Raw genomic sequence first — 27,508 nt, 5'->3', positions numbered from 1 at the left:
CAATAAAACACAAAGAAGATAAAACTTAGGGAAAAAACAACAACATGCAATGCCAAGTTCTTCTTTTGTGTCTGGAAAACTGACTCTGCAAATCCAGAATATTAAAAACTTAACTATAGTGCCTGGGAAAACTTTTAAAAAGTTATATATAACTAGAGGCCTGGTGCACGGATTTGTGCACTGGTGGCGTCTCTCAGCCTGGCCTTCCCCCTCTCGCAATCCAGGACCTCTTGGGAGATGTTGAAGAGCCGGTTTCAGCCTGATCCCTGCAGGCCAGGCCGAGGGACCCCACTGGTGTGCACCAGGCCTCTAGTATGCATATAAGATCTTTGGTTAATCTCTTCCCACCCTCCCTCTTCCCTCTGAGATTCATCAGTCTATTCCATGTTTCCATGCCTATGCATTGAGAATCTGCCCCCTAATGGTCATTGCGCTTCATAGCTACTGGTTGGTCGGTAAGCCATTCGCTTAGGCATATATATATATATTATAGGTTCAATATATCCATGTGCCAGAGATTGCTAGCTACAACCTACTGTACAGTTACCTATCTATCTATCATCTATCTATCATCTATCTATTATCTATCTATCTTATATGCATAAGAAACTTACTTTAATATAAAGAGAAAAAAGGTTAAAAGTAAAGGGATGAAAGTGGTATACCACGCTAAAATTAATAAAATAAAACCTGGATTATTTATATAAATATCCAACAAAGTATATTTAAGAGCAAAAATACTATCATGAATAGAAAGGTTCATTTTATAACAGTAAAAGGGCCAATTAATCAAGAGTACATAATAATCATAAATGTCCATACAATATTATAGAAATTCACAATTATAGTTGAATATCTTAACACCTTTCTCTTAATAATCTGTAGGACTAACTAGAATACAGTAAATTGTAAGGCTATAAAAGATTTGACCAACATAATCAACCAACATGACTTAATTGACACCCATAGGACACTCCACTCCCCAAAAATTGAAACTACAGGGTGAACCAAGATGATAAAAGTTTCAATAGTTGAGATAAGGCAGTGAATATCAAATGGATGTCCATTAAATGTGATGATAGAGGCCAAAGGGAGGAAAGAATCATCAGGAGCAAGAGTGACCCGGGAACTTCAGAGAGGATGAGAGGTTTAAGCTGAACCTGAAAGTTGAGTTGAATGTAGAAGGTAAATGGAAGGTAAGTAGAAGTATGACATAGTCAACTAGAATAACATGTGTTTGAGGGGGGGATATAAAAGGTAGGTTATAGGTAGATTGTATAGTACCTTAAATATTAAGCTAAGGACTCTGAAATTCAAGAAGAGCCTTAAAGTTTATTTTTAATAAATTAGATGAAAATGTTGATGAAAATAGAGTTTTAGGATGTCTTATGCAGGACGAAATAGTAAAAGTAGAAAATAAGGAAAGGAATATCATAGCAACCAATAAAAAGAATTCATAGACAAAGAAATAGAGAATATAGAATAGAATTTTGACAATAATAACAGTAACAGGAAAATAAAAGGAATAATGATGAAATAAGTCAAAGTATAGAAAATAATGGCCTTTTGGCTAAGATCAAGTGCAGAACATAATTATAGAAAAATTTTGACTAGGGGTTGTTGAAGATGATGCAACAACTTTTGAAATAAGTAATATTTCAGAGTGAGAGCTGGCTTCAGTGTAAAGTAGCAGACTACAATTTAGAAATGTTGAGTTTGAGAAGATTGCAAGATATGAGAGCCTGAATGGTCACCAGGGAATTGGAAATATGTAAATTGAGTTCAAAGAATTATGAAAAGTAGAGATAAAAATTTAGGAGTAATTCATATAATATTTGAAGTCTCAAGATGGAATGAAATTTGTAGGAAATTAGTTTGAAGAGTTAAAGTCCTGAATACTAGAAAAAGCTTCACGTTTAAGGGCTAAGTGTGAAGCCAACATTTATTTAGTCACTATGTACATTATCCCGTTTAAATTTGTAAGAGCTAAGGAAGCCTCCTGTCAAGGAGTTTTAGGGAATATACTAGTATAAATGGTGAAGTTTCATGGAGTTTCTTCTTGAAAAGTTCAAGAAGAAAGGACTAGTTAAAGATGTTGGCTCTTGGTGAAAGATCAAGTATCATGTTCATATCAATAATCAAATGTTTATAGGACAATTTAAGAAACAATTGGTAATCTTTGAGAGGCAAAGTTTCCTTAGTAAAACAAAAACAAAAAACAAAACATAAAACACAACAAGATATGCATATCTGGGCTGAATATGCTTCACTACCACACTGCTTTGCATCATATTCTTTTCTTTTTTTATTTTTTGAACCATATTCTTTGAAATGAGAAATAAATATCATAATGGGCTTACTCTGGAAGAACACTTTTTAAAAAAATTCTTAGAATATATGGGATAATTGTTATTGCCCTTGAAAATAACCATTTAGCAATAAATTAATATTTATTTAGATTGAAGTGCATCTAGGCTGGAACAATAATTGAAAAGAACTGGGATAGAAAATTTAGCCAAGTTAGTTTTAAAAGGAAACACAAAACATTGTTATTTTAATATGTCAAAATTCATATATTGCCATCATTGGGGCTTTATTTTCATAAAATCTAAATTGTATCGCTGTTGTAATTCAACAGGCACCACAATTGACTTGGTGCCAAATCCAGAACCCACACTGCCTGGAGGGTACCATTTATGGAGTAAAGAGCCATTTGGTAAATGTTTCTTCAAGTATGGCTCGTGGAACTAACCCCTGGCTACACATAGACAGCAAAATTGTAAGAAATTTTCTAAGTAAAAAATGAAATGTAATAAATTTTTAATATGAGTGTGTGTTTAGCCTGAGGTTCTCTGGTTGTGTTTCACTCTACTTTTCCTTCTCTCTCTCCTGTTAATTTCCTATAGTAACTGTTTTCTCCCATTTTGTGTCTTATGAAAGATTTAACAGAACCCAATTTGAAGTGTTATCTTTTTTCCTTGACATTACTTGCTCTTCATTTAAAATAACTTACTCTTTTGTTACAGAGTAAGAAACTCGAATAGTGTGAGCATTTTCAATACCAGAAGAGAGTCCAGTATCCTTATTGATAACTTTTAGAGCCTTCTGGAACAGGTAGAAGAAAACAGTCTAGAATTAACACAGACTGGGAGAGAGAATAGGAGAGACATTGCCAGCAATGTAATGCAGAGACAGACATGGTGTGTGAGTCCATGCAAGAGAGCATTTTAAAATGGGCTATGTGGGAAAATACTAGAGATTTAAAAATATTTCAAATCTAAATGATTTTTATATTTTTGTTATATAAACAAAAATATTAGTTTAATAAACCTTGACCAAGCTTCTAAATAACTGCATTACTTTGTCAGCCTCTGTTCACTAGAACAAATCATATTTTGCTGCTTTGAAAGGAAAAACATTTCAGCAATCTTGTTTCAGCTTGTGATCTTGCAGGAGGGAAGTAATTCTTAGAGCAAAGCTTCAAAGATTTCATAGAAGATAATTCGTTTCATCAAACTTAATATCAAATGCGACAAAACTGCAGGCTTAATACTTCATTTCACTATTAAAATAAAATTAAGCACAACTCTTTAGTCTGATTACTTTGGCATGTGAAAATACTAAAGGCTCAAAAAATAAATAAGAATTAGTTAAAACTTGAAATGAGCCAAGAAACTATGTTGAGAAGTTATAGATTTTTCTGTCATTTTAACATTATAATGTTATCTCTGTCTTCAGATAAGCAGAAGGAATAAGCTGTGAAAAATGCAAGGCATGAGAACTTTTGTGGTGATTTTTGGATGGTGAGAAAGATCTTGGTTTTAGCCCTTGTTCACATCAGAAGTAATTTGACATTCTTTCTTTTAACCAAGTATTCATTGAGCACCTACTATGTCCTTGGCCCTGTGTTAGCCCCTGAGATTACAGTGTGATACAGGGCAGTGGAAAAAAGTAAAGTAAGAAAGGAGGTTTGGAAGTGGCAACAAAGAGGGTGGTTTTGCAGTTTTACCTACGGGAGTGAGTCCTCACTCACTGAAAAGGTGACAGTCAAGTATGATCATTCAGGACCCATGAAACTGAGCCATGGAGAATTTGAGTCATGAGCCCAGGGAAGAGCATTCCAGATAAACTGAGTAGGAGGAACAATTATCCTAGAGCAAAAGCATGTTCGCAATATTCAAGGAAGAGCAAGGAAGTCACTGAAGATGAAGTGGAGTGATTGAAGGTGTCTATACTAGATGAGGTTGGAGAGGTCAAGGGGCCAGATTGGTAGCCTCACAGATCATTATTAATAAGTATTTTGTCCTTCATGGTATGTGATATGAGACTCCTTCCCCAAAACAATAAGAAGAGAGAAATGACAGGGTTTGATTTATAAACAAACAAGGGCAGACAGAGAGAGACCTGGTAAGAGGTTACAGCAGTAATGGGGTTGAGAGATGATGGTGACTTGAACCAAAGGTGATAGCAGTGGACATGAAAAGTGGTGGATTCTGGATTTATTTTGAATGCAGAGCTGACATGATTTGCTGGCAAATTGGATGTTGTTTATTAAAGAAGTCAAAATGACTCTAAGGATTTTAACCTGAGCAACTAGTAGGATGAAGGTGCTATTTACTGAGATAAGAAAGATTGCAAAAGAAGCAAGGTTAGAAGGGCAATGATAGTAAGTTTTATTTGGTGTATGCTAAGTTTGTGGTGTCTATTGAATTTCTATTACAGTTGTTGAGTAATCCGTTGTACATACAACTCTGGATTTTAGGGACATATTCAAGCTGGAGTTATAAATACAGAAGAGAAGGACATGTGGGGGTATTTAAAGCCACAAGGCTGAAGATAGAAAAGAGAGAGGTCTAGAAATAAATACCAGGGCAATGATAAGAGACTGGGGAGAAGAGCAGAGCCAGCAGTCACTGAGGATTCAGACTGCAGGAAGTCTTGCTTTATTATTAAGGTCCTTCAGAGGGCATTGACAATGTATAGGTTCAAATGGCCCTAAGTGTTTGTTTGCTTTTACTTTTTGTGGTATTCATCTGATCATTTTCCATTTCTCATAACTTGATCTGAATCTTACACTCTTGCTCACTGTCTCTCCTCCCTTCATGCCTGCATCACATTCGTTTTGAATATACGTATTGGTAGTGCAGCTTCATCTGAGCGTAAAATCCATTTTTGAAAACTGTTAAATGTAATTTGGGGATTCATCTGGTGAATAAAATAGGTGACCAAATTGGCTAATATTGCTTTTGATCAAATATTAGGCATGACTATTCAGTGACACCAGCGAGTTTGCTGTGGTTTCTATGCCAGCTCTAAAAGGAGTGTCAATAGGCATATTCTAAAATGTTTTGAGCAATGACAACATTACTGAAATAAAAATTTAATTTCCAATAAGACTATTTTCAATTAACAATTATATATCACATACATATATGAGTTCTGTCAAGTCAATTAACACCATTTCTCATTACTCTATTATTTCATTGTATGAATTTATACAGATACTTTGGTAAATCTTCATTTCCCAGCCCAAGAATTTCTTAACTGATACTCTCATTTAAGATGATTATCATTTCAAAAGTAATTGAAAATACTTATTTCAATGGCTAAAAGTTCTACAAAAACATAACACATTTAATAATGTTGGTTCAGCTATTACAAAAAATGCTGATTATAAAAACCACAGATTTACAAACAAGCATCCTTGGATATCTGGCTAATATTAAGTTTGTAACAGATGTATCCCGTGCAAATTATGCCAACTATTTGTTCTCTGAAAAAATATTTATTAAGTTCTAGCATGTTCCAGATGCATGTCATGTTGAGAAGGGTTTGCTCCTTTAAATCCTTCCAAGTGCATCCCGAGAGATTGATACTAATAAAGGAGAAAGCCAAAACAGTGCTACTGACTTTCTCTACACCTGTGGAATCTCCTGGGGAGGTTCACCCATTTTGACGAGACTAGAGAAAAACCAGAGAAGCTGGCGAGGCTTAGAGTTACCCTTTTCTGTTCACTGCTCCCAGACTACGATCATGAATAACCTACCCCGTGTGATAGAAAGCTCCCTGTCTTGCTTAATGACATGGCCCAATTGCTGCTCTTGCCTCTGACTTGACCCAGCCTTAGGGATAGTGGGGTGTAACAGAGACACCAGCTTTTAGTTTTCTTTAGAGGCTAACGACAGTTATACGTTCTGGGGTTGCAAAGATGGGGGTCCTGTCCTCAAACAATTTATTAACTTTTTTAAAAATTGTTTTATTGCTTAAAGTATTACAAAGAGTATTATATATGTCTCCTTTTTTTTTCTCTCCTTGACCTTCCCCTAGCCTCCCATACCCGCCCCCCACCCACCCCCAGTGTCTTGTGTCCATTGGTTATGCTTATATGCATGCATACAAGTCCTTTGGTTGATCTCTTACCCACCCCCCAAGCCCTCCCCGGCCTTCCCGCTGTAGTTTGACTTTCTGTTCGATGTTGCTCTGCCTCTGTATCTACTTTTGCCTTTTGAGGAAAAAGAAATATCTGTGAGCAATTACATCAGAATCTGATAACTGTTGTGATGGTAAAAACTCAAGGTACAGTGGGAATTTGAAAGGAAACTCTACAGTGGTTCTCAACCTTCTGGCCCTTTAAATACAGTTCCTCATGTTGTGACCCAACCATAAAATTATTTTCGTTGCTACTTCATAACTGTAATGTTGCTACTGTTATGAATCGTAATGTAAATATCTGATATGCAAGATGGTCTTAGGTGACCCCTGTGAAAGGGTCGTTCGACCACCAAAGGGGTCGAGACCCACAGGTTGAGAACCACTGCTCTAAGATAAGACATCCTGGCTTCCCAGACAAGGTACTGGCACTACCCAAAGAGATGAATCAGTTCTCTGGCAAGCTCAACATGATGGGATAGATGTCAGTTCTTGGGACTGAGCTGTTTTTCCTTTAGCTCTCAGTACTCCAACTTGTTCTGCTTTCTCAAAGCTTTTTCACTAGCATTTTCTGACACTTCATTTGGAATACAATCTGATTTTCATTCTAGGACTTACCCTGCGAAATATTTTATAATCCTCTAGGATCACAGACAGACTGAGAAGAACATTGTAATTGGTCCATTGTTCCCCACTTAAACTTGGTGGCTGGCGCCATTTCTCTCACTAATATTGACATTAATTGCTCAACAGAGGCAAGTAATTTTTAAATATAGGTTTCCATGTTTCTCATTAGATATGACAAACTTACGATGTTTTTCATGTGTTTCACTAGTATAGTTAGCTTCACATCTTCATATGTGATGACTAACTGCACCTTAGGCACCTTGTCAGGAAACATCTCACCTGATAAAACAATAGAATTTTAGTGGGTTAAAATGGAAATGGCTTATCACAGGATAAATTAAACATTTAAAGACTAAAACAGGACTAATGGATAATATGCAAAAGAAACATTCTTCAGGTCATGCTGAAAACATAATGCTTTTCAGGAAACTGGGTAGATTAAAGATGAAATTTGTATCTAATTTCCTGAACCAACTCTTCCTCCTTATATGCCATGTTTTTTTTGTTTGTTTATTTCTAAATTTTTCTTAAAATATTTTTTTATTGTTTTCAGAGAAGAAGAAAGAGTAAGAGAGAGAAACATCAATGATGAGAGAGAATCATTGATTGGCTACCTCCTGCACACCCCACACTGGGGTTCGAGTCCGCAAACCAGGCATGTGTCTTGACCAGGAATTGAACCATGACCTCCTGGTTCATAGGTTGAAGCTCAACCACCGAGCCACACCTGCTGAGTCATGTTTTGTTTTGATTGATACCTTGAAACTTGTGTCATTTTTTGGCTCCAGTTTTCTCCTCAATATTAACTACAATGAGCTCTAATAATTAGAAAGTATAGAGGTTGATAGTGTTGGTATTAGAAGTCAGTGAGTCTGGGGTTTGGGTCCCAACACTATACTTAGACTATATTAATGAATAAATTAACCCACTTCTGTAAAATGAAGATGACAGTTATATACTTCAGAGGATTAAGATGATTAACTGACAAAACTCAAAAGTTTTCATAATATAATCTCTCAATAAATGTCTATTCTTACTAATAGTCTTTCACCATATATTTACAGTCATCTCTTCCTTTTTAGTTCCACAACATCTAGTTCAGACTCATATGTATCTTATGCTGAACTTCTAGAACATTCTCTTCTCCTCCTCCAGACCCCAGTTCTATTTGTACCCAAATACCAGTATACTCTTTCTATGGAAACTTTTATAAAACTATTCTTTTGATCAGAGTACTGTTCAGAGCTTTCCATTACATATGGGAAATTATGAATTTCTCAGCCTTGTATTGTAGCTTCTTGAATCTGTTTTATTCCCCACGATCATTATTCTATACTGTAGTCTCTGTGTTCAGTTCTACAAAATCTCGGCTATTTTCTTCCAGTCATTACTCAGATTACTCCCCTTTTTTCTTGAAGTGGTCTCTTCCACCACATTTGGCTACTGAACATTTGCCTTTCTATAAGACCTATTTAAAATGCAAAATAGTTTCTATGGTCGCCTCCTTATGAACCCCCTTAGGTCAGCCTATCACTTAATATTTATATCGTAGTTATCTTACATGTCTCAATTTGCTTTGTGGATTACAATTTCCCTCAGGGCTTACATTTTTTTTTCTTACATCTCCAGGAGATATATAAATAAGTATTTGACCCATAATGTCACAAAAATTTATTTAATAACAAAATTAACCTCATTTTTACTTTCAAGTTACAACATTCCATTATTAATATGAAGGCTTTAGTTTTTTAATTAAAAATTTCCAGTTTATAGCCCAAGGATTAAGCATAATTTACAGTTTTTATAGTATTTCCCTTGATAATCTCTGATAGTATGTTTTCTGAAGGAATTTAGAAAGAAGAAATTTATTAATAACAAGGAATTGGCAATGTTCTGTTGTGGGCTCATTGTGGTCCCCAGTGAATTTTCTGATAGCCAATTTTAGTCTCTAATCCTTTCTAACATTTGAAAATTAAACCTCAACTGTATACTTCCTCTTCCAAAGCCTTTTACATACTTATTAGAATCGTTTACATATTGTAAGGAGGTCATATAAATTACTTTTATTAATGTGAATTATTGACATTGAAGTAATTGAAATTGGCATTGAGTGTTTCTTACAACTGAAATGGTAATTACATAAATATAACAAAAACTTTCTCCCTTAAAAAACTTGATTACAATGACTGAGAGGCTTTGTTAGTTACAGAAATATAAAATAAATCTGAGTGTAGTAGTGAATTTGATTTTGTAGATAAGGTGAATTTTGTAATAAAAATTTAGAGTGTTGAACTTTTGGTATGAGCATGCTAAAATGCTGATAATTTGTTGATGTACAATGAAAATTATTTTTGAATTAAAGAGTGAAAAGGTTATTAGATAGAAACTCAATGTGTTTACGCTGAGGAGTTTTAATTCAAAGGTGGAAATTAGCATAAATTTATGATTGAGGGTCTAAATGGTAACCTATTTAAGTAAACTGTTACTTGACCTGACTGGAGATGATATCGCAGGCTAAACCTCTCATGCCAGATGTGTAACCAGAGTGTCCATCAAAAGCATGCCAGAGTTCAGAATCCAGTGAAAATTCAGGCCCAGAGAACAATACAGTAATAGTAGAGATACTTAGTATTTCTAGAACTCTTACTGTGAGCCAAACTTCGGGCTAAGAACTTTAAGTACATGAACTCACTAAATCCTCACAGCAATTCTATGAAGTTTGGTTACCTCCATTTTGCATATGAGGAAATTGAGGCATCAGGTCCAAGGTTGTATAGACAACAAATGGTGCAGAGTCAAATGATCTCTAAAGCCTGTGTTTTTAAACATCATGCTATAAAGGGGAAGGCAAGAGGGCAATACACTAAGAGAAAAAGTTTTAATGAAAGATCCAGAGAATAACTTTTGAGAATAACTTTATATGAATAAGAATATGCTAGAATATTTTGATTTTTTGCTTCCAGTTAGTCTGGGGGGAATCTGGTCATACTTGATCTGACCATTTATGGTAACACAAGAATTGTTAAAATATTACTGACCCTGTGGATGATTGTATTGAAATACTTGAATGCTTGGCTCTACAGCAGTTAATACAGTGCTCATTATACATCATGTGTCCACTAATGCTAAAAATAGAATTTCAAAATTTTACTGTTTTCAGATGATAATATATCCACATGATTAAAAAATGAAAATGCTCTTTCATGCAGTGGATGAAACTGGAGAGCATTATGCTGAGCTAAAAAGCCAGTCAGAGAAAGATAAATATCACATGATCTCACTCATATGTGGGATATAATGATCAACATAATTTGATGAACAAGAATAGATCCAGAGACAAATGGTGGGGGTGGAGGGAGGGGGCTAGAGAGCAACCAAAGGACTTGTATGCATGCATATTAGCATAACCAATGGACACAGACACTGGTGCAGTGGGGGCTTGCCCGGGGTGGGAATGGCTGGGGTGGGGGGGAGGGTGTCAATTGGGGAAAAAGGAGACATATGTAAAACTTTAGACAATAAAAAAAAGAAAATGCATTTTAAAAGTATACAATAAATAGTCTCCCTCCCATTTTTAACATCTGTCAACCCAGTTTCCCCACGTATTTACTATTCTACACAAAGATCTTGGAAATGTTTTCATATCAATAATAAAATCTTAAATACTTTAAATAATATAGTTTCATATTATTCTATTATGTGGAAATACCATAATTTATTTAACCAGTTCCCCATTGATGGGCAGGTGGATTGTTTCCAGTTATTAGAAGCCATGCTGAGGTGACTAACCTTGCGTGAGTGTCATTTTGTACTTTTGCACAAGTATCATCAGAGAAGTTTCCAACAGGAGAATTTCTGGTCAAGGGTATTTGCATTTGTAATTTTGATAAATGTTGCAAATTGGCTTCCATAGAGGTTGTACCAATTTGCATTACCACCAGCAGTGTATGAGAGTGCCTGCTGGTTTGTATCCAAGCTTGTTAATTAAATTTTTAAATTTTTGCCAACGTTGATGAATTAAAAATGGTATCAGAGTAATTTTAATTTTTCTTATGAGTGAAATTGAGGATCCTTTCATTTGGTTAAGAGCCACTTGAATTTTCTTTTATTAGGTGAATTATCTTTTTGTAGTTTTCTGTTTGGTTGTTCTTTTTCTTACCAATTTCTAGAAGATGGTTATAAGTTAGATCATCAATTCCTTGCCTGTGATAAATTGCAAATATTTCATCCATTTTGCATTTAATTTGTATTTTTATGGATTATACTATAGAATTTTGTATCACACAGAATGTTTATAGCTTCTGGATTTATAGTTACAGCTTTAACAGCTCATCCCAGGAATATAAGGGATTTTTTCCATATTTTCTTTGTCACATATATGGTTTCATTATTTACATTTAAAATCTCTCATTCATTTGGCATTCATCTTAGCATATGTGGGGAGTATGGTAACCCAAAAATATTTATTAAATTTTCCCTTTCTGGTTTTGCCACATATTAAATTCTGGAGTGTATTTGACTCTATCAACATTCTATTATGTTCCATTTATTCTTCCATTTATGCACTGACACCACACTGTTTTAATTGTTGATGCTTTGTAATGTCTTTTTAATATTTGGTAGGGTTAGTCTCACCTCTTTTCTCTACTCCTGCCAAGTTTTCCTGGCTTTTGTTTATTTATGAACTGTAGAATTAGCTTATCTAGTTAAACATATTTTTAAAATTATATTTAAAATTAAATTAGAAATATTTGACATCTTTATGATGTTGAATCTTCCTATCCAAAGCATGCTACGTCTTCCCCTTTATTCAAGGCATCTTTCAAATCACTCAGTGGTGTTTTTAAAGTTTTATTCATTTGGCCTTGCACATTTTCTGTTACATTTCTTCCTTCCTTCCTTCCTTCCTTCCTTCCTTCCTTCCTTCCTTCCTTCCTTCCTTCCTTCCTTTCTTTTCCTTTTTTTTGCTGCTATTATTGTGTGATCTATATATATGTATATATATATGTATATATATAATTTGTGATAGATTTTCAGTTGATTCTTATTTTTATAGGTATTTGATCATATTACTAGCAAACTATTAATTTTTTCTTCTCCTTGCTAAAGTTTATGCTTTATTTTTCCATTTCATTTAGTCATTTCACAAATATTTATTGGGCTATTATGAAAAAAGGTACTGTTCTAGGTCTTTGGAACAGATTAGACAAAATTTCTCTTGGCATTTTTACAGTAAAAAAGCAAGAAATGTTATAAATAAAAACTTATTAAAAAACTTATAATATGCTGAATGTGATAAATGAGAAAAGAAAATGAAAAAGGTACTACCAGAAAAAGGAAGGTGCCCTTTCAGATGGGATGATTAGGGTACTCCTCATTGAGAAGGCAAATTTGAGCAAAGACCTGAAGGAGGTCAAGGAATGAGCCACATGCTGGCTAGTGTTTTGAGCACAATGTGATGTTATCATGAAGATCATGGGCATAGACCTTATTTTATAATGTAGTGGAAATGTTTTTATATTGTTTCTCTGTCATGCCTGATGTAGGCTTTGGTTAGACAAGATAGATTCAGTTTCTCATGTTAAGGAATTACCCATTTATTTTTATCTCAGTGTTTTGTCTGGAAAGTTTATTGAAATTTATTAAATGCCTTGTCAGGGTCTATAAAAATAACCATATGATTTTCTCCTTAATCTATTAACATGATAACATGAATTATATACTATGTACAGTAAACTATATTGAACCATTCTTGCATTTCTGGTCAAAATAAATTATATTCTTTTAGTGCTATTGAATTATTTTGGCTAACATTTCATTTAGAAATTTCTCAATAATATTTAGTGAGATTAGCCTGTGATTTCTTTCTTTTTTCTTTTTATTTTCTTCTTATTTTTCTTTAACAATCTTTGTAATCTTTGAAGCTACTGGCTACCAGAGAAAGTAGCTAGAACATGGCTTCAAGTTCCCTTTTAAATGAACAATTCAAATTGGAGGTAGTAATGTGAAGTAATGATTGAAAGCTCCTGTTTGCAATTATTTGTAATTATCTGTGGCATCTAAACATGTTCATTAGTTTATTCTCTTAACCTTGGCAACTGTTGTCTTTGATCATGTTCTACTCCATTACCTAAGCTATTGTTTCTACACTTTGACAAAAATCTATCTTCTGTGTGTCAGAGTTGTGTAGTGATGGAGGATGAATAATTTTATTTTGTTATGGAGGTATTATTATTTAACATGGACTATATTTATCTGGAGAAAGTATAGAGGATCATGTCATTAGAAAGTTAAAGACCTATAAGATAAAATCCAGAAACATTTTGTTTAGTGTCTGGTATCCATCATATTTAATGTGATAATTTGTAGAAGATTTTTTTCCAAGTGATGTTTCAGGGGGATTCTAGTGGTTGGGAGGCATTGAATTTCTTGTGCCAGGGCATTTCCACATGAAGTGGTTGAGTGTGGGAAGAGTAGCATGATTTTGGATTTTGGTTTCTTCTCTTATGTCCTTTTAATATGAACAACAAGCTACCTTGGTAGAGAATACTGATGTGTCTTCCACTATTGTTCTTTCTATCATAAAATATTTACTTAATTATTTATGGAACATCTATATAGTAGGCCAGACACTGTGCTAAGCCTTGAGGATACAATGGTGAGTCATACACATGTGGGTTATACCTTTGTAGATATCTAGTCTACAAAATAAAAGTATAGAGCAAGGACAATTGAGATGATATCTGGAAGATGCACAAAAGGATGGAGAAGTTGAAATAGGACTCAAGTTGTCCAGGCAGAGAAAATTGCATCTGTAAGGTATCTAGGTACAAAAAAGAGACAAGAATCAAGACGGGGAAGGACCTGATATTGGACTGGGAAGGGAATTTGGTGGGTGCCAGATTCTGCCTGGATGCTATCAAGAGGATTCTGGTCTTTATTCAAGGGCAGGATCAGCTACTCACTTTGTGAAGCTCAGTGACATAAAAATGCAAAATAAAAATGTTGGGTCTCTTTTACAAAAATTATTAAGAATTTCAAGACAGTGATAGCAGAGTGATAAAACAAGTACAGGACAAGTTCGAAGCCCTGTGCCCTGTGTCACTGCACAGATTACAGGCCCATGACCTAGGCACTGCCTAGGGGCTCTGGGAAACCAAGGAAAAGTGTTAATCAAAGCAGAGAGATGATTGGGTGGGCACTTGAGATAAATAAATTCTTTTATTATCTACGAAGGCATGTTTAGTTAGTAAGGACAAAGGATTATTACTATCTTTCAGACCCAGGATTATAAATGATTACTAATATGATATTTATAGGTCATATGCCTATATCTATAGGTAGCCAGAATTCATTCTCTCAATTTATTAGTAGGGGTAGTAAAATGGTGAGGTCTGGGATTTTTGCTTAATATCATCCTATGTAAACAAATATTTTAATATGCTTGAATAATTTTATCCTGTAATCATTTAACAACATAAGCTCAAAGTTTCAACTAACTGAAAGGATGGTGCTTAAAAAATATTGTGCATCTTGTTTAGAATTAGCTAATATCTTATAACAAAAGTATTAAGAATTTAGAAATATTAAAGGAAATAATTTTAAAAATATAAGGCATAACTTTCTGTGAATCCTTGTTTGTTGTAAAGATTTGCACAGTTTGCTAAGATAGTTCTGTTCTTTTAAGATAATAGACTGAATTTCATATGCAACCTATTATCTAAAAAGTTTGAGATTCTAATATTGTGTCAATCATAACTGCCAAAGCAAATCATGAGTATTGTATAATGTAGTTAGAAATAAACAAACCAGAAAGAATTATTAAAAAGCCACTTTAGTTTTTATGATAATAATCCCAATTTTTGTGTGTGCAGGTATATTTCAGAATATGTTACAGAGAAGTAATACTATCAGCAACATTAAAAATTTGACAGTGATGCAAAATTTAATTTTTTGAAGCACAGAGAGACAATTTTCTTTAAGCACTTTAGTGACAGAATAGAAGTCAACCTAGCACCTTTTAGAAGGCTGCCATCTCAAGAGATCTGCAACCTTATGTTGTTTTTTAAATTTGTTTTTTGAATTTATAAATTTTGATTCTAAAAAAACCTCCCTAGTAATAGTGTTTTTAAAAAGACATTTGTAAAAAAATAAATAAATAAAAATAAAAAGAAGACATTTGCTAGATATTTGTCAATTGTGACAATAAGAACAAGAAATATTATATATTGTGGGAACAATTATTTATTGGATATGTGCTATAAAATGTAAGAGATTGCTTTATTTACTTAATATTGTACATGGTTTGGCTATATAAGAAAAGTATCTTAGTGATGATAAATGAGTAAAATTATGGGGGGATGAGAGAGTCACAATTCTCCTATATAAATTTAGGATTTTTGAGCACAGAACAATGTGTAGTAGGGGATTAGTGACCTTGGTTTAAAGTTATTTTCAGTCTATCAGATGCAAGGCAGACATAAGTATAAATACACAACTTAATACACGATTACACAATACAATCAGGTCTGGTTGTACAGAACTGTACACCCCTATGGAATAAGTAACTAGGGTATCAGATGCAAGAAGAGGTGATAAACAAACGGGCCTAATCTTAAAGGCAGAGAATCAGAAGGTGGATTGGATAAAATAAAGATGGAAGGTTGCAAACTATGGGTTTGTAAATCTTGTGTGACACAAAAACCAGAATTAGTATTGGATGGCCACTGACAATGGATCTATATTACAAATTGATAGGATATTCAAAAAGTCTCTGGCAATCTAAAATAAATGGTAGAAAAGTTAATTAGAATTTATCCACATTTGGCAGAATGGGGTGAATAATTGTGCTGGGCTATTCTGGGATCCTGGTAATAGGAGAAGACTTTATAAGGGAGGTGGAGTAATTATTGAGCTTTAAAGGATAGGAATGAAACCACTAGATAATTCATGCTCATTACTATTGCCTATTTTGTGTTGCTTCCTAAGATGTTGAATAAACTGCAATATTTACCTACACAGGGAAGCAGGAACTCTGTCTCTGACATGCAATTCCATCTCAACACACAATTAATTGAAATAAGTTAATAATATAATGTCATGTAGTTATTGCAATTGGACAAACACAACTGGGTTTAATATAAATAGAAGGACATATTATAAAGGGTTAAGAAGCTTTGGAAATGGTTAGAAAAGACTCTTAAAGCCTCACTCTTAAAAAGAAATTTTAATTTGCAAATTGAAAAAATTATAGTTGTGACATTTTTGCACAATTATATTGAAACTTGATAATGGTGCATAGTAATAATGATAAAATTACTTGCCAAGGAACAAAGGTGATGATTCTTCAAGTGTTTGTTGCACAGGCTCAGAGAGGAAAAATTCAAGAACACAATCACTCTGAAAAACAAGACAAAATGTGATATTTCTTAATATGTTATATTTATGTATTGTTCTTTTATACTGGTATATGAAAACATTGACCGAAAATCTATAATTGTTTGTTAATAGGTACCTGCTATAGATTCCATAAAGGGAATAATACATTAGTAAGTTTATTAAGTCAATGCTATAATTTTACCCTACATTAAGCTAATTTTTTATATGTTTGGGCATCTGATTACATTTCTTCAAGAAGCTCAGGTGTGCTCTGCTCTTGGAGCTTACTATGTTTACATTATTTTAAAATATATATACTTTATTGATTTCAGAGAGGAAAGGAGAGAGAGAGATAGAAACATCAAAGATGAGAGAATCATTGATTGGGTGCCTCCTGGTTCATTGGTAGATGCTCAGCCGCTGAGCAACACTGGCCAGGTAACATTTGCATTCTTGAATTTTACAATTTTGCATGAATCTCACACCTTACTTTTCTAAAAAATGTGTACCCTTGGACAGGTCTTCAGAGAAAAATTCCATCTGAGTAGGACACTGATGTTTACTTAGTGAGTAACCATTATTCCTCAAGGTTCAATGCTAGGAATGCTCACTGAGTATTGACCACACCAGTGGTATCAATGAATGCTAGGGGATATTTAAAAACAGAAAGATGCATAAGGTGATAACCCTTTTTAGAACACAATCTAGTGGAAGAAACAGATTATATTAAATGCTTTAATACAAATTCAAGTTATGTGTGCTTTTCCATTAAACTGGAATGATCACAAACAGACTGAAATGTAATCTGGTCTCCAAATGAATGGGCTAACTGGTAAACCTGACAACAGCTTTTCCTTAGTTAATTGGCACACATTTTATTTTAAGCCATTAGAGAACCAAAGCAGACCTCCCAATGGGAGCTTACATTATTATCTGAAGGACTTCACTCAATAATTGATTATTTGCACTAATTATCATAGACTGATGTCAAAGCTGCCTGACATTTACCCTGGCAAGCCTTCTCTCTCATTTTGTGCAAAGGCTCTTTCAAACCTCCCCCAGGAAACATAAACTTCCAAGTCTGACTCCTTTCCCACTGATGATTTTGTTTCCATGTTAGAGAAAATAAAAGGCAGATGGCAACTCCTAAATTTCATCACCAGATCTATAGACTCACAAAGACATCCTTTCTCTTTCCTTTTCTGTAATACTGAAAGAAGTGTTTCTCTTTCCACCTGTTATAAGTTGATTTAAGTTCTCCCCAAATTTATATGTTGAAGTACTAACTCACAGTATCTCAGAATGTGACCCTATTTGGAAATAGGGTAATTGCAGATGTAATTAGTTAAGTTAGGATAAGTTCATCCTGGTGGAAGATGGACCCCTAATCCAATATGACCAATGCCTATTGGAAAAGGGGAAATTTGAACATAGCCATTCATAAAGGGAAGATATGAAGAGACATAGGGAGAAGACAGCCATTTACAAGCCCAGGAAAGAGGCCTGGAATATATTCTTCCCTCACAGCCATTAGAAGAAGACACTTTGATTTTTGGACTTGCAGCTTCCAGAACTATGAGATAATATATTTCTGTTGTTTAAAGGCACCCAGTTGGTGGTACTTTGTTATGGCACCCTTAGCAAAATAAGATACCATCCAATGCTGATCCCCTCATCTATGACCTGGATTCTATTCCTTCCTCCTCAAGCACCTTGTAAAATATTCTAATCTACAGTTTAGTTAATGTTCTCATTCCTTCCTTCCTTCCTTTCTCATCAGAATAAAGTAGGGTTAACTCTTTCCATTTTAACAACTAAAAGACAAGTCAAATCAAACAAAATATAATCGTGTGGAAAATATATCTTGTCAAGTAATGCAGTTTTTAAATTCTGTTATTTTTCTCCTTGATGCAAACAAACTTATTGGAAGACTTCTCAGCACTCACATTGGTGCCATTTCTTCAACTATTACTCACTTTATGATCCACCACATTCAAGTTTGTGCCACTAATTGTCTTCTAAAAATGCTTTTACCCTCGTTTCTAACACACTTTCTTTTTCCAAATCCAATGGGGATTTTCTTGGTTTATTACAGGGGTGGGGAACATCTAGTCCATGGGCCATATAAGGCCCTCAAAATCATTTGGTCTGGCCCTGCCAAGGCAACTGCGGGTGGTACTCAAAATTCAATAAATCTAGGAGCTTTTTTCATAGCAACATAAATTTATATTAAGTGAATTATATTAAGGGAATGATGTTATAAATATCCAAATGGCCCTTGGCAGAAAAAAGGTTCCCACTTCTGGCTTATATGGAAATTCCATTTTTAGTGAAATGCTCTCTTTCTTTTGCCTATGACACTAAGTCCTTCCAGTTTTTCTTCCATTTTTTTCTACCATCTTTTATTAGGTTTCCTTTCAGGATCTTTTCTTTTTGCTTATGATTTCAGTTCTCGTGTTCCTCACGTCTAGGCCCATCTCTCTCATTTCCACATTCCTTCTGGGCGATCTTTTGCCTTTTGGTGGCTTCTATAATGATGCACGAATTGAAATCTTTATCCAAGATCTATCTCCAGATCCTCAGCCTTCTATATCAAAATACTTGTTTATTGGCTCCTTTGACTGTTCTAAAGACAAGAGCACCACTAAATGCATTTTCTTTCCCCGCAATTTGCTAATTCTGTGTCCACACTCAATAGTGTATCTTTTTGGACTCTCCATTCTTACTCACCTCACATGTAAAATTAATTGTTTAGTCCTATGAATTTCATCTCATAAATAGGCCACCTATTCACTTCTTCCAGGTATACTGCCATCTTCCTAGCTCTCTAGAATCATTACTTCTCACTAAGTTATAGCAAAGATGCCCAACTCTTATCCTGCTGCTCTTTAATCCAATCTACTCTACACACAATTGCCAAATGAACCTTTCAAAATAAAATTCTAATAACTAACATCTTAAAGCCTGGCAATGGCTTCCCATTGCTCTTAAGAAAAAGACCAACAGCTTAACAAAGCTTATAAGACCTTCCTTAATTGGGATCTTGTTCATTTCCCTATCTTCACCTATCACCATTTCTCTTCTAGTACTTTATCCTGGACTATGCTGAATTATATTTATTCCCTGAAGTATATCATGCTCTCTTACATCTTTGTCTTCCTTTCTCTATCCTTTCCACCCTTACCCAACCCATGTGCCCAAGTTTTATCACATGCTCTCTACTCTTATTAGTTTAATCAATATGATATCAAGTACAGAGATTATCATTTATTCACTCATTCCTTGTACAGTATTTCTCTCAGTAAATATTTGTTAACAGAACCAGAGATCTGTCATCAGACATAGAATACATTGGTTTTCTAATGCAATTATTTTTTTTATCTAGGTAGCAGTTTTAGGCATTATTATAAATTAGTTAATTACCAATTTTGATCTCTACCTATAGATCTCTTCTGACCTTGTTTAGTAAGACTATATCTTCAAAAATGTATCTATAATCATAATCAGGGAGTTGACCAAATCAAGGTGTTTTTTTTTTTGTTATTTATTTTTATTTTTTAGTTTAAAGTTAAACTTCAGCCTGTGCAGAATTTGGTGAAGGAAATTTGATCTTCTTTGGCCTTTTGAAAACTAGTCAATTATTCTTCTCTGGTGACATTTTGACCTCACCACCCAATGGTTATTAAACTTCAACAGTAGGCAGAAAATCTTCCCAATTAGTCTCTGAAATGTCACCACTAGCTAATTATTCCCTTGAAGCTCTCATAATTCTTGGTGTGGGTAACACAGTAAAAACTAATTCCTTAATGTAATAACATTGTTTTTATTCTTGAGAAGAAACATGGTCCAGTGTCAATGAAAAGAGAAGTCAATAAAAGAAATGAAGAGGGTAGAAAAGCAATATTGCTAGATCTCAAAATAATCGATTTAAAAATTTTCTCAGATTGAGCTTTACTTACGTGCATGCACTCCAGAGCATTTTAACACATTGCACTGCTGGATATTTTGGAGAATTATAGGAATGTTAGTAATACAATTGCTCTGACTAATAACCTGTGTTCTCAACTGGATTTGTATTGACACCCAAGCATTGTGGCTACATTTAATTGTGTAGGTTATATATTGAGCAACTCTAGGGGTGCCATTTTTACATTGATGGACTACAAACATAATTCTACCCAGCTGGACTCTCCATAAGTAGAGCTGTCAGTTTTAACTAATAAAAACTAAAGATGCCCTTGCAATATTTGTAACATACTTATACAAAAATATTAGTTTGTTATGCTACAATATGAGGTGTTTAGAAAATGCATGGGCATACTTTTAATTGTCTCAATTACTGAAGGGTACAACTGGCATTTGCTAGGCAAAGCCACTTGTCCAAACTGTTCAAAAATACCTAGGAGATTCTTACATTATGAAGAATGTTTTTCTGATTAATTCTTCAAATGATCATAGTTTCTCAGGAAAAATACTCCTCTAAATTTATTTTATTCTATAAATGAGAAAATGGAACAGCAGACAGCATAAGTGGTTGACTAATTGAAATTAGTATACACACAAAATACAGTGTGGTCAGTAAGCCCAGGCCCACCTGTGTTACCAATGACAAAGGCCTATAGATGTGAAGAGGAACTATGGCTAGAGAAATCTTTATAGGAGTCCTGTAACATGCTAGTCTTCTACATAAGCTTAAGGCTACTGTGACCTAGTGATGACTTTTAAGCAGAAAAGCACTATTACCAGATTTTTTTAAAAGAAAGATGACAGCATTCTTGGAGAATGTCATAAGCAAAATTTCTTATATGCTCAATTTACTATGTTCTCTGAGCATTCCATTATGCTTTCTCTTTAAGTCTCTGAAATGGTGGCTATACTCTCTCTCCCTTTATAACCTTGATCCTGGTGGTGGGGTAGGTATCCTCTTTGCATCTCGTTGTTCTTCTAACCTTCACTTTTTCTTCTTTTATAAAAAGGCTCTGCATTGAATATCATGTCTACTGACTACACAGCCATCCCCCTTGTTGTTGGACTTGTGTATTGATTTCTAGGTCATTGATTTCTTGAACACTTTTAACTCTGGAACATTGTCATTTTCTCTAATAGTACTGATCATAATTCACACTTATTTTAATATTCATACAAATCACCCTTTGTTGTGGTAGATTCTTTGTTTTTAAACTCCTCTTGTCTAGCTATCTCATTCTGCATCCTACTCAGCCACTCACTTCTTCCCTTGATTTTGTCTTAAAGGCTTTTGACTTCAAGATTTTGACTGAAGACTGTTCATTATTTTGATTTCTAACCTCCCTGTCTACAACTACCTTCTCCCTCCATTCCAGCTCATTCCCTCTAGTGACAAAACTCAATCTGTTGACTTTTCACTGGCCCTAACCCCTTTCATATTTTCACATCCCTCCTTAGCCAATTTAGATCTCATGGTTGAAACTTTCAATAACTCCCTTGCATGCTCCTTTCACTCCTTTGGTCCCCTCTCCCTTTATTTTATTATTCACCTGGCAAAATATCCAAGGCTGGTTGCTCTCTGCCAAGTCTGCAACTATAACAGGCCTACTGACTATTGCTGGAGGAAATCCCTCCATCACGCTTACTGGTCTTACTATTACTTCATGCCCACAACCCTCAAGTTGGTGTTTTGGATTTTCTGGAAATTCTATACCCATCACTACTCCATTTATTCTTCTACTTACCTATAGGACTACTTAATACCTTAGATTCATTCCTTAAAATGCCAGCACACTTTTCCTCTCTTTCAGTCTGCTCAAAGCTGCTCTTCTTGTTGATAAAACAACAACAACCAGAAACAGAAAAGAATTTCTATAAGCTTTTGGCAACACATATATTATCTTACCTCACCTCTGCCCTTTCTTCCCTTACATGGGTGCACTGTCTGTGCTTTAATTGAGACTGATTTGAGCACTAGCTCCCATGCTCTCTTCTTTACTCAAGGTCATTACTTTGGTCTCTGGCTAAGCTCTCATTTCTCCCTCGCATCATCAAGGTTTGTTTCTTCAATGGGTCTTCCTACCAGCATACAAATATGCTATAATTTATTTCAATAAACAAAATTCTTGACCTACATTTCCATGCACATTATTTTCTCCTATTCATCCTTAGAGCAAGATTTGTTTTCTACATTTAATCCAAATTTCTCTCTTCATATTCTCTTTTGAACCCATTCTAGGACTTTTTTGTTTCTAATGCTCCCATTAAATTGTTCTTGTTAAATTCACCAATGATACCCTTTTTTCTAACTCCAGGGGTGAATTCTTTATATTTGACCCATTTGTAGCATTTGAAACAGCTGATCATTCCGTCCTCTTCAATATCATTTCCTATCTTGGATACCAGGCAGCACATTCTTGTGGTTTTCAACAGGTTGCTCCTTCTCCTTTGTTGATTCTCCTCTATCTTCTCAAACTTTAACTTGGCGTGCTACATGGTCTAGTTCTCAGACTCTGTTATATTTACATTTTCACCCAAATAATATCATCCAGTCTCATGGCTTTGGAAAATAGTTATTTGTTGACAACTCCAATATTTATATTTCCAGTCTCACTTTTTCCCTCAACTCACGATGTCAACTTTCCACTTGACCTCTCTACTTAAAGTATTACAGGTAATGCAGACTTAGTGTGTTTAGATTTAAACTCCTGATTGCCTCTGTTCCTTAATGCTCCTCCTACAGTTTTCTCCAACACAGAAATATTCAATCAATGCAAGCTTGTATGGCCATAAAGGTGGATTAGTAACTGGCACTCATCCTGGTTTTTTAGTGCCTGTGCCCTAACAGTTGTTAAATATTTGGAACATCTGTCTTATGTAGAACATTATATATTTGAAAAAATTAGTAAATGTTTAGGATTTGTCATGGAGACTCTACAGTTATTGATTTCTTATATCAATGGTTTAGGTAAATGCATAGGCTATATTAACTACTCTATGAGGTTATATATACCTTTCTTTGCTAGAGTAGATGTTTATCTAACTAATATGAGATTTTAATGTCTAATAATGCTTTCAACTTAAAAATTCATTCAATAAAAAGCAGACTTGAAAGTCAATTGAAAAAATTTAAATTAAAATATACATCAGCTTATATTTTGTTAATTTCAAGGCTCTTATTAATATTTTGTTTAGCAATTATACTAATTCATTTATAATTTAAAATGATTGATATTTTGAGAGAGTTTATCAGTTCAAAGTTGTTGAAAACTTGTGGTTTTCCTATTTCATATGCACGAATTCTTGTTCTCAAAGACTACAAAGTACTTGCAAAGATCCGAAGTAATGCAATACAATACTGAGATCATTTTTTCCCTATCTTTAAAATAACACATTAATAATTCCCATTTATTAACTGGCCAGCCAATATCTAGAATTGGCTGCAAGATATTTAGTTTTAGTGAGTTAAAACAATAAGCTAAATCTATCTCTCACACACCAGGCAGTGCTATAAAATGTGAATTTAAAAATGAATTCCCAGAAGTGTTTTAAATCAAAGTTGAACAGTAATTATATTTTATTGCCTTTTTCATAAAGTAGCTTGTCAGAATGTCCAGTCTTTAATGTGGTTCAACTCATTATATTCGTATTGGAGTTACATGGAAGAATGACACTATGAAAAATAGCAAATTTCTAAAGAATCTTTTATAATTCCTGTTCTAACATGTCATCAACATTTTACCAGACTCTGAAAAATACTCTTGGTTTTACTGATGGTACACACATGACATTTATCCTGCCTGCAACATAATCTCAACGAGTTCCAAAGAGGAAAAGAGCAATGTAGTGACAAATGTAGTAATTAACATCTGGGTTTAGCAAGCAGGGAACAAGAAACATATGTTCACTATTAAGATAGGATTTACCCATTTGGATTTATTTTGACATTAGATTTCTGCTTTAAAAGCATAACATTGCTTAAGCCTTAAGTGATATTATTTCTTATTTTAGGGGACTTCTAGAAATTAACAACAATATGAGAAGAGCTAAAAATCACAATGAATATGGCTTAAAATTTTTAAAAACAACAACTGCTGTTTGCATATTTCAACTAAATTCAAATGTTCACATTTGTTTAAGTACTACAATCATTTTCTATAGCTTTTATTATATGTTTATATTGCTCTCTATACAGATCTTATTCAGGTCACAACACAATTCCACCGAAACAGAGAAGAATTTAAAGAAGCAAAAGGAATTCTTGTTATCACAACTATAATTTGTTATATCACAACTATAATTTGTTAGTAGAACGAAACTGCAAACATTGAAAGAAGAAAAGAAGTTTCTATCAGTTTGAGAGTAGAGTGTAAACAAACCCAAGTCAAATAGGTACAGCACTAGGATGTCTAAACAGATGCTTGCAATCTCATTAGGAGAGATATCGGGATAGTGTATTACTGTGGTCTTCATTTATGCCTATTTTCTTTTATTGATAGGAGAGAGAGAGAGAGAGAGAGAGAGAGAGAGAGAGAGAGAGAGAGAGAGAAAGTCTCAGAGATTCATAGCCATCCTTCTATCTGGTCTGCTCTTGTGTCTTTAGACCAACCCCCAGAGAGCTCCTTCCCATATAACTTGACTGATACCAGATACTGGACTTTAAAGCAACTTTATCTAATTTCCTTGACAAAAAGCAAGACTTAATATAATTGAGAATGCCCTAGAAGGGCTCATAATAATATATTTTTCAATTTAACTTTTTGTTTTTATTTATTATTTATTTTTAGAAATCTTTATTTTTGAAAGTATTCCATATGTCCCTTTTCTTCCCCACTGACCTCTTCTAGCCCACCCCCACCCCCAGCAATGACTATGATGGGCAACAATATTCACTAAGCCTTGCTGTGCTAAACTGTCCCTTTGCAAGTTTTCCTTACCTGTATATACATGACTCCTTTGCTTTCCTTTCTCATAGCAGTAGTCTACTAACACTTCTATATGAACCCCTTCTGTGGGCAGATACGTGTAGGAGTTCCCTATTGATGGCCTGCTGCCATGTCAAGACAGAAATCAAGCCCGGCTGGTGTTGCTCAGTGGTTGAGCGCTGACCTATAAACCAGGAGGTCAAGGTTCAATTCCTGGTCAGGGCACATGCCTGAGTTGCAGGCTCAATCCCAGTAGGGGGTGTGAAGGAGGCAGCTGATCAATAATTCTCTCTCATCATTGATGCTTCTATTTCTCTCTCTTCCTGTTTCTTTCTGAAATCAAATCTATAATAATAAAAGCATAATATGCTAATTAGACAGGACGCCTTCTGGATGTCCTTCCTTCCAGACAAAGTTGCAGCGGGCAGGGGCCAAGGCAGAGGTGACAGAGGTCCTCAGCTGTGGTGGCGGCGGGCTGGGGCTGCTGCAATGGAGGGCAGGGGGCGGGGCCAAAGCCCTTGCATGAATTTCGCGCATTGAGCCTCTAGTATATATATAAAAGACAGATCTCAACATGCATCCTAGTTACACTAGGATGAAATCAGAAGCCTATCCCAGTGTACACTTACTTGCCTCTGTCTAAATAGGACAAATCCCAACACTAATGGGTACTTGATATTTTGTCCATTTCCTTGAAAAGGCATAGTTTTAAAAACAGCTTATTATTATCAGTAAGGCAGCTTGCAGCATGCAAATATGGCAATCCCATCCACTATCCCCTCAGCTCTTTCCCTTACAGACAACTGCCATATTCATGTGGTCCTTGACTATAGCATAAGTTAATGGACATGACCTTTAGAGCATGTCAGAATTAGTAAAGAACATTAACATGTCAACATTCAATACTCTTGAATATGCAAAAGGATTTGAAACTCAATGAAATAGAGTTGCCTTGGTCATTCTTTACGAGTATGAGCAGCCAAGGCTCTTAGCTAACCAGAAGAGCCTGTTCCGAGCTGGCAGCTAGCAGGATTCTCAAGATTGCTTTTATCAACCTAGAGGTCTCTGTCAGGGGGTTCATGCGGGGGACTAGACACTGGAGTAAGGAAAAAAAATCAAAATTACATTACTATTTATTTAGTAACATTATCTAAGTTTTTCCCCCAAATGTTTTGTTTTCTACACATTTTAAAATCTTATTTACACTATTAGTGTAGTAGTTTATGTATATAAGTAAATGAATTGTATGTTTTAGAAGCATGAGCTAATTTCTTTAAAAGAAAAAACTGGTAAGCTATAAGAATAAATAAGAGACAACTAAATACTTTTCAGATGCAAACTCAAACTCTTAGGTTTTAAAATCTCATAAGTTAATATATGCTAATGATTCTGTTATTTTTATTTAAATATTTATTTAGTTGTATTGATGAGTTTATAACTGTGCTATCGATGGGTAAAAAATAAATGAATATAGTTACTGAGTTGTTTAAACTACAGAACAAGAGGAATGCATATAACCATAATGGATGCTTTGTCCTTATAGTTCCCTTTGTCTAGCACAACTTTCCCCAATTTCTATTTACCAACTTCTACTTGCCCTTTAATAACAATTTGAGTGCCATACTGTCTGGGATGCCTCTCTGCCTCACTCAGAATTGAGTTAAGTACTGTATATCCCTTTAAGTGCTCAGGCACTTGTCTTTTGATACATAACGGCATTCCAGCTGAGTCTCCCAACTGGAAGTAATATTGGAGCACAATGTTCTTGAGTCTATATTTGCTAAAAATCAATAAAATAATAGGATATCTGTGTAGCTACTATATTGAAGGCCAAATGTCTAGGTTGAAAATAAACAAGTTAAGTAACTATCTGAGGACGGTATACATAGAAGAGCAAAATAGAACCAAAGGAAGCAGAGGAAGGAAACAATAAACATAAAAATAAATTATTAAAATAATATAATAAAGAGGGCCAATAAATTCCACATTTCATTCTTGACAAGGATTAGTAAAATTCATAGTCCTCTGACAAGACTGATTAGGAAATGACATATGTGAATAATGAAAGAGTGGGCATCTCTTCAGATCTTATAAATGTTACAAATATTATGAGGGAACACTGTGAATGACTTTATGCCAATAAAGTAGCAAAAATTCCCAGAGACTATAACTTATACATAGAC

The 27,508-nt window shown here is 34.5% G+C and overlaps 1 protein-coding gene across 1 annotated transcript in view; it reads right to left on the bottom strand.

The window, feature by feature from the left end:
• PIK3C2G (phosphatidylinositol-4-phosphate 3-kinase catalytic subunit type 2 gamma) overlaps positions 1–27,508 on the bottom strand; it is a 268,815-nt gene that overhangs the window by 14,661 nt on the left and 226,646 nt on the right. Inside the window, exons 30-31 of the mRNA XM_014451731.2 lie at positions 16,380–16,455; positions 7,241–7,335 (exon numbers count right to left, since the gene is read on the bottom strand). Coding sequence (XP_014307217.1) covers positions 7,241–7,335; positions 16,380–16,455 — 171 coding nt within the window. The remainder of the gene's footprint in view (positions 1–7,240; positions 7,336–16,379; positions 16,456–27,508) is intronic.

The sequence above is a fragment of the Myotis lucifugus genome, unplaced genomic scaffold (genome assembly GCF_000147115.1).
Source record: "Myotis lucifugus unplaced genomic scaffold, Myoluc2.0 scaffold_10, whole genome shotgun sequence".
NCBI classification, from domain to species: Eukaryota; Metazoa; Chordata; class Mammalia; order Chiroptera; family Vespertilionidae; genus Myotis; species Myotis lucifugus.
Note: the sequence above shows the minus strand (reverse complement) of the source record. Positions and strands in the feature narration are given on the sequence as shown.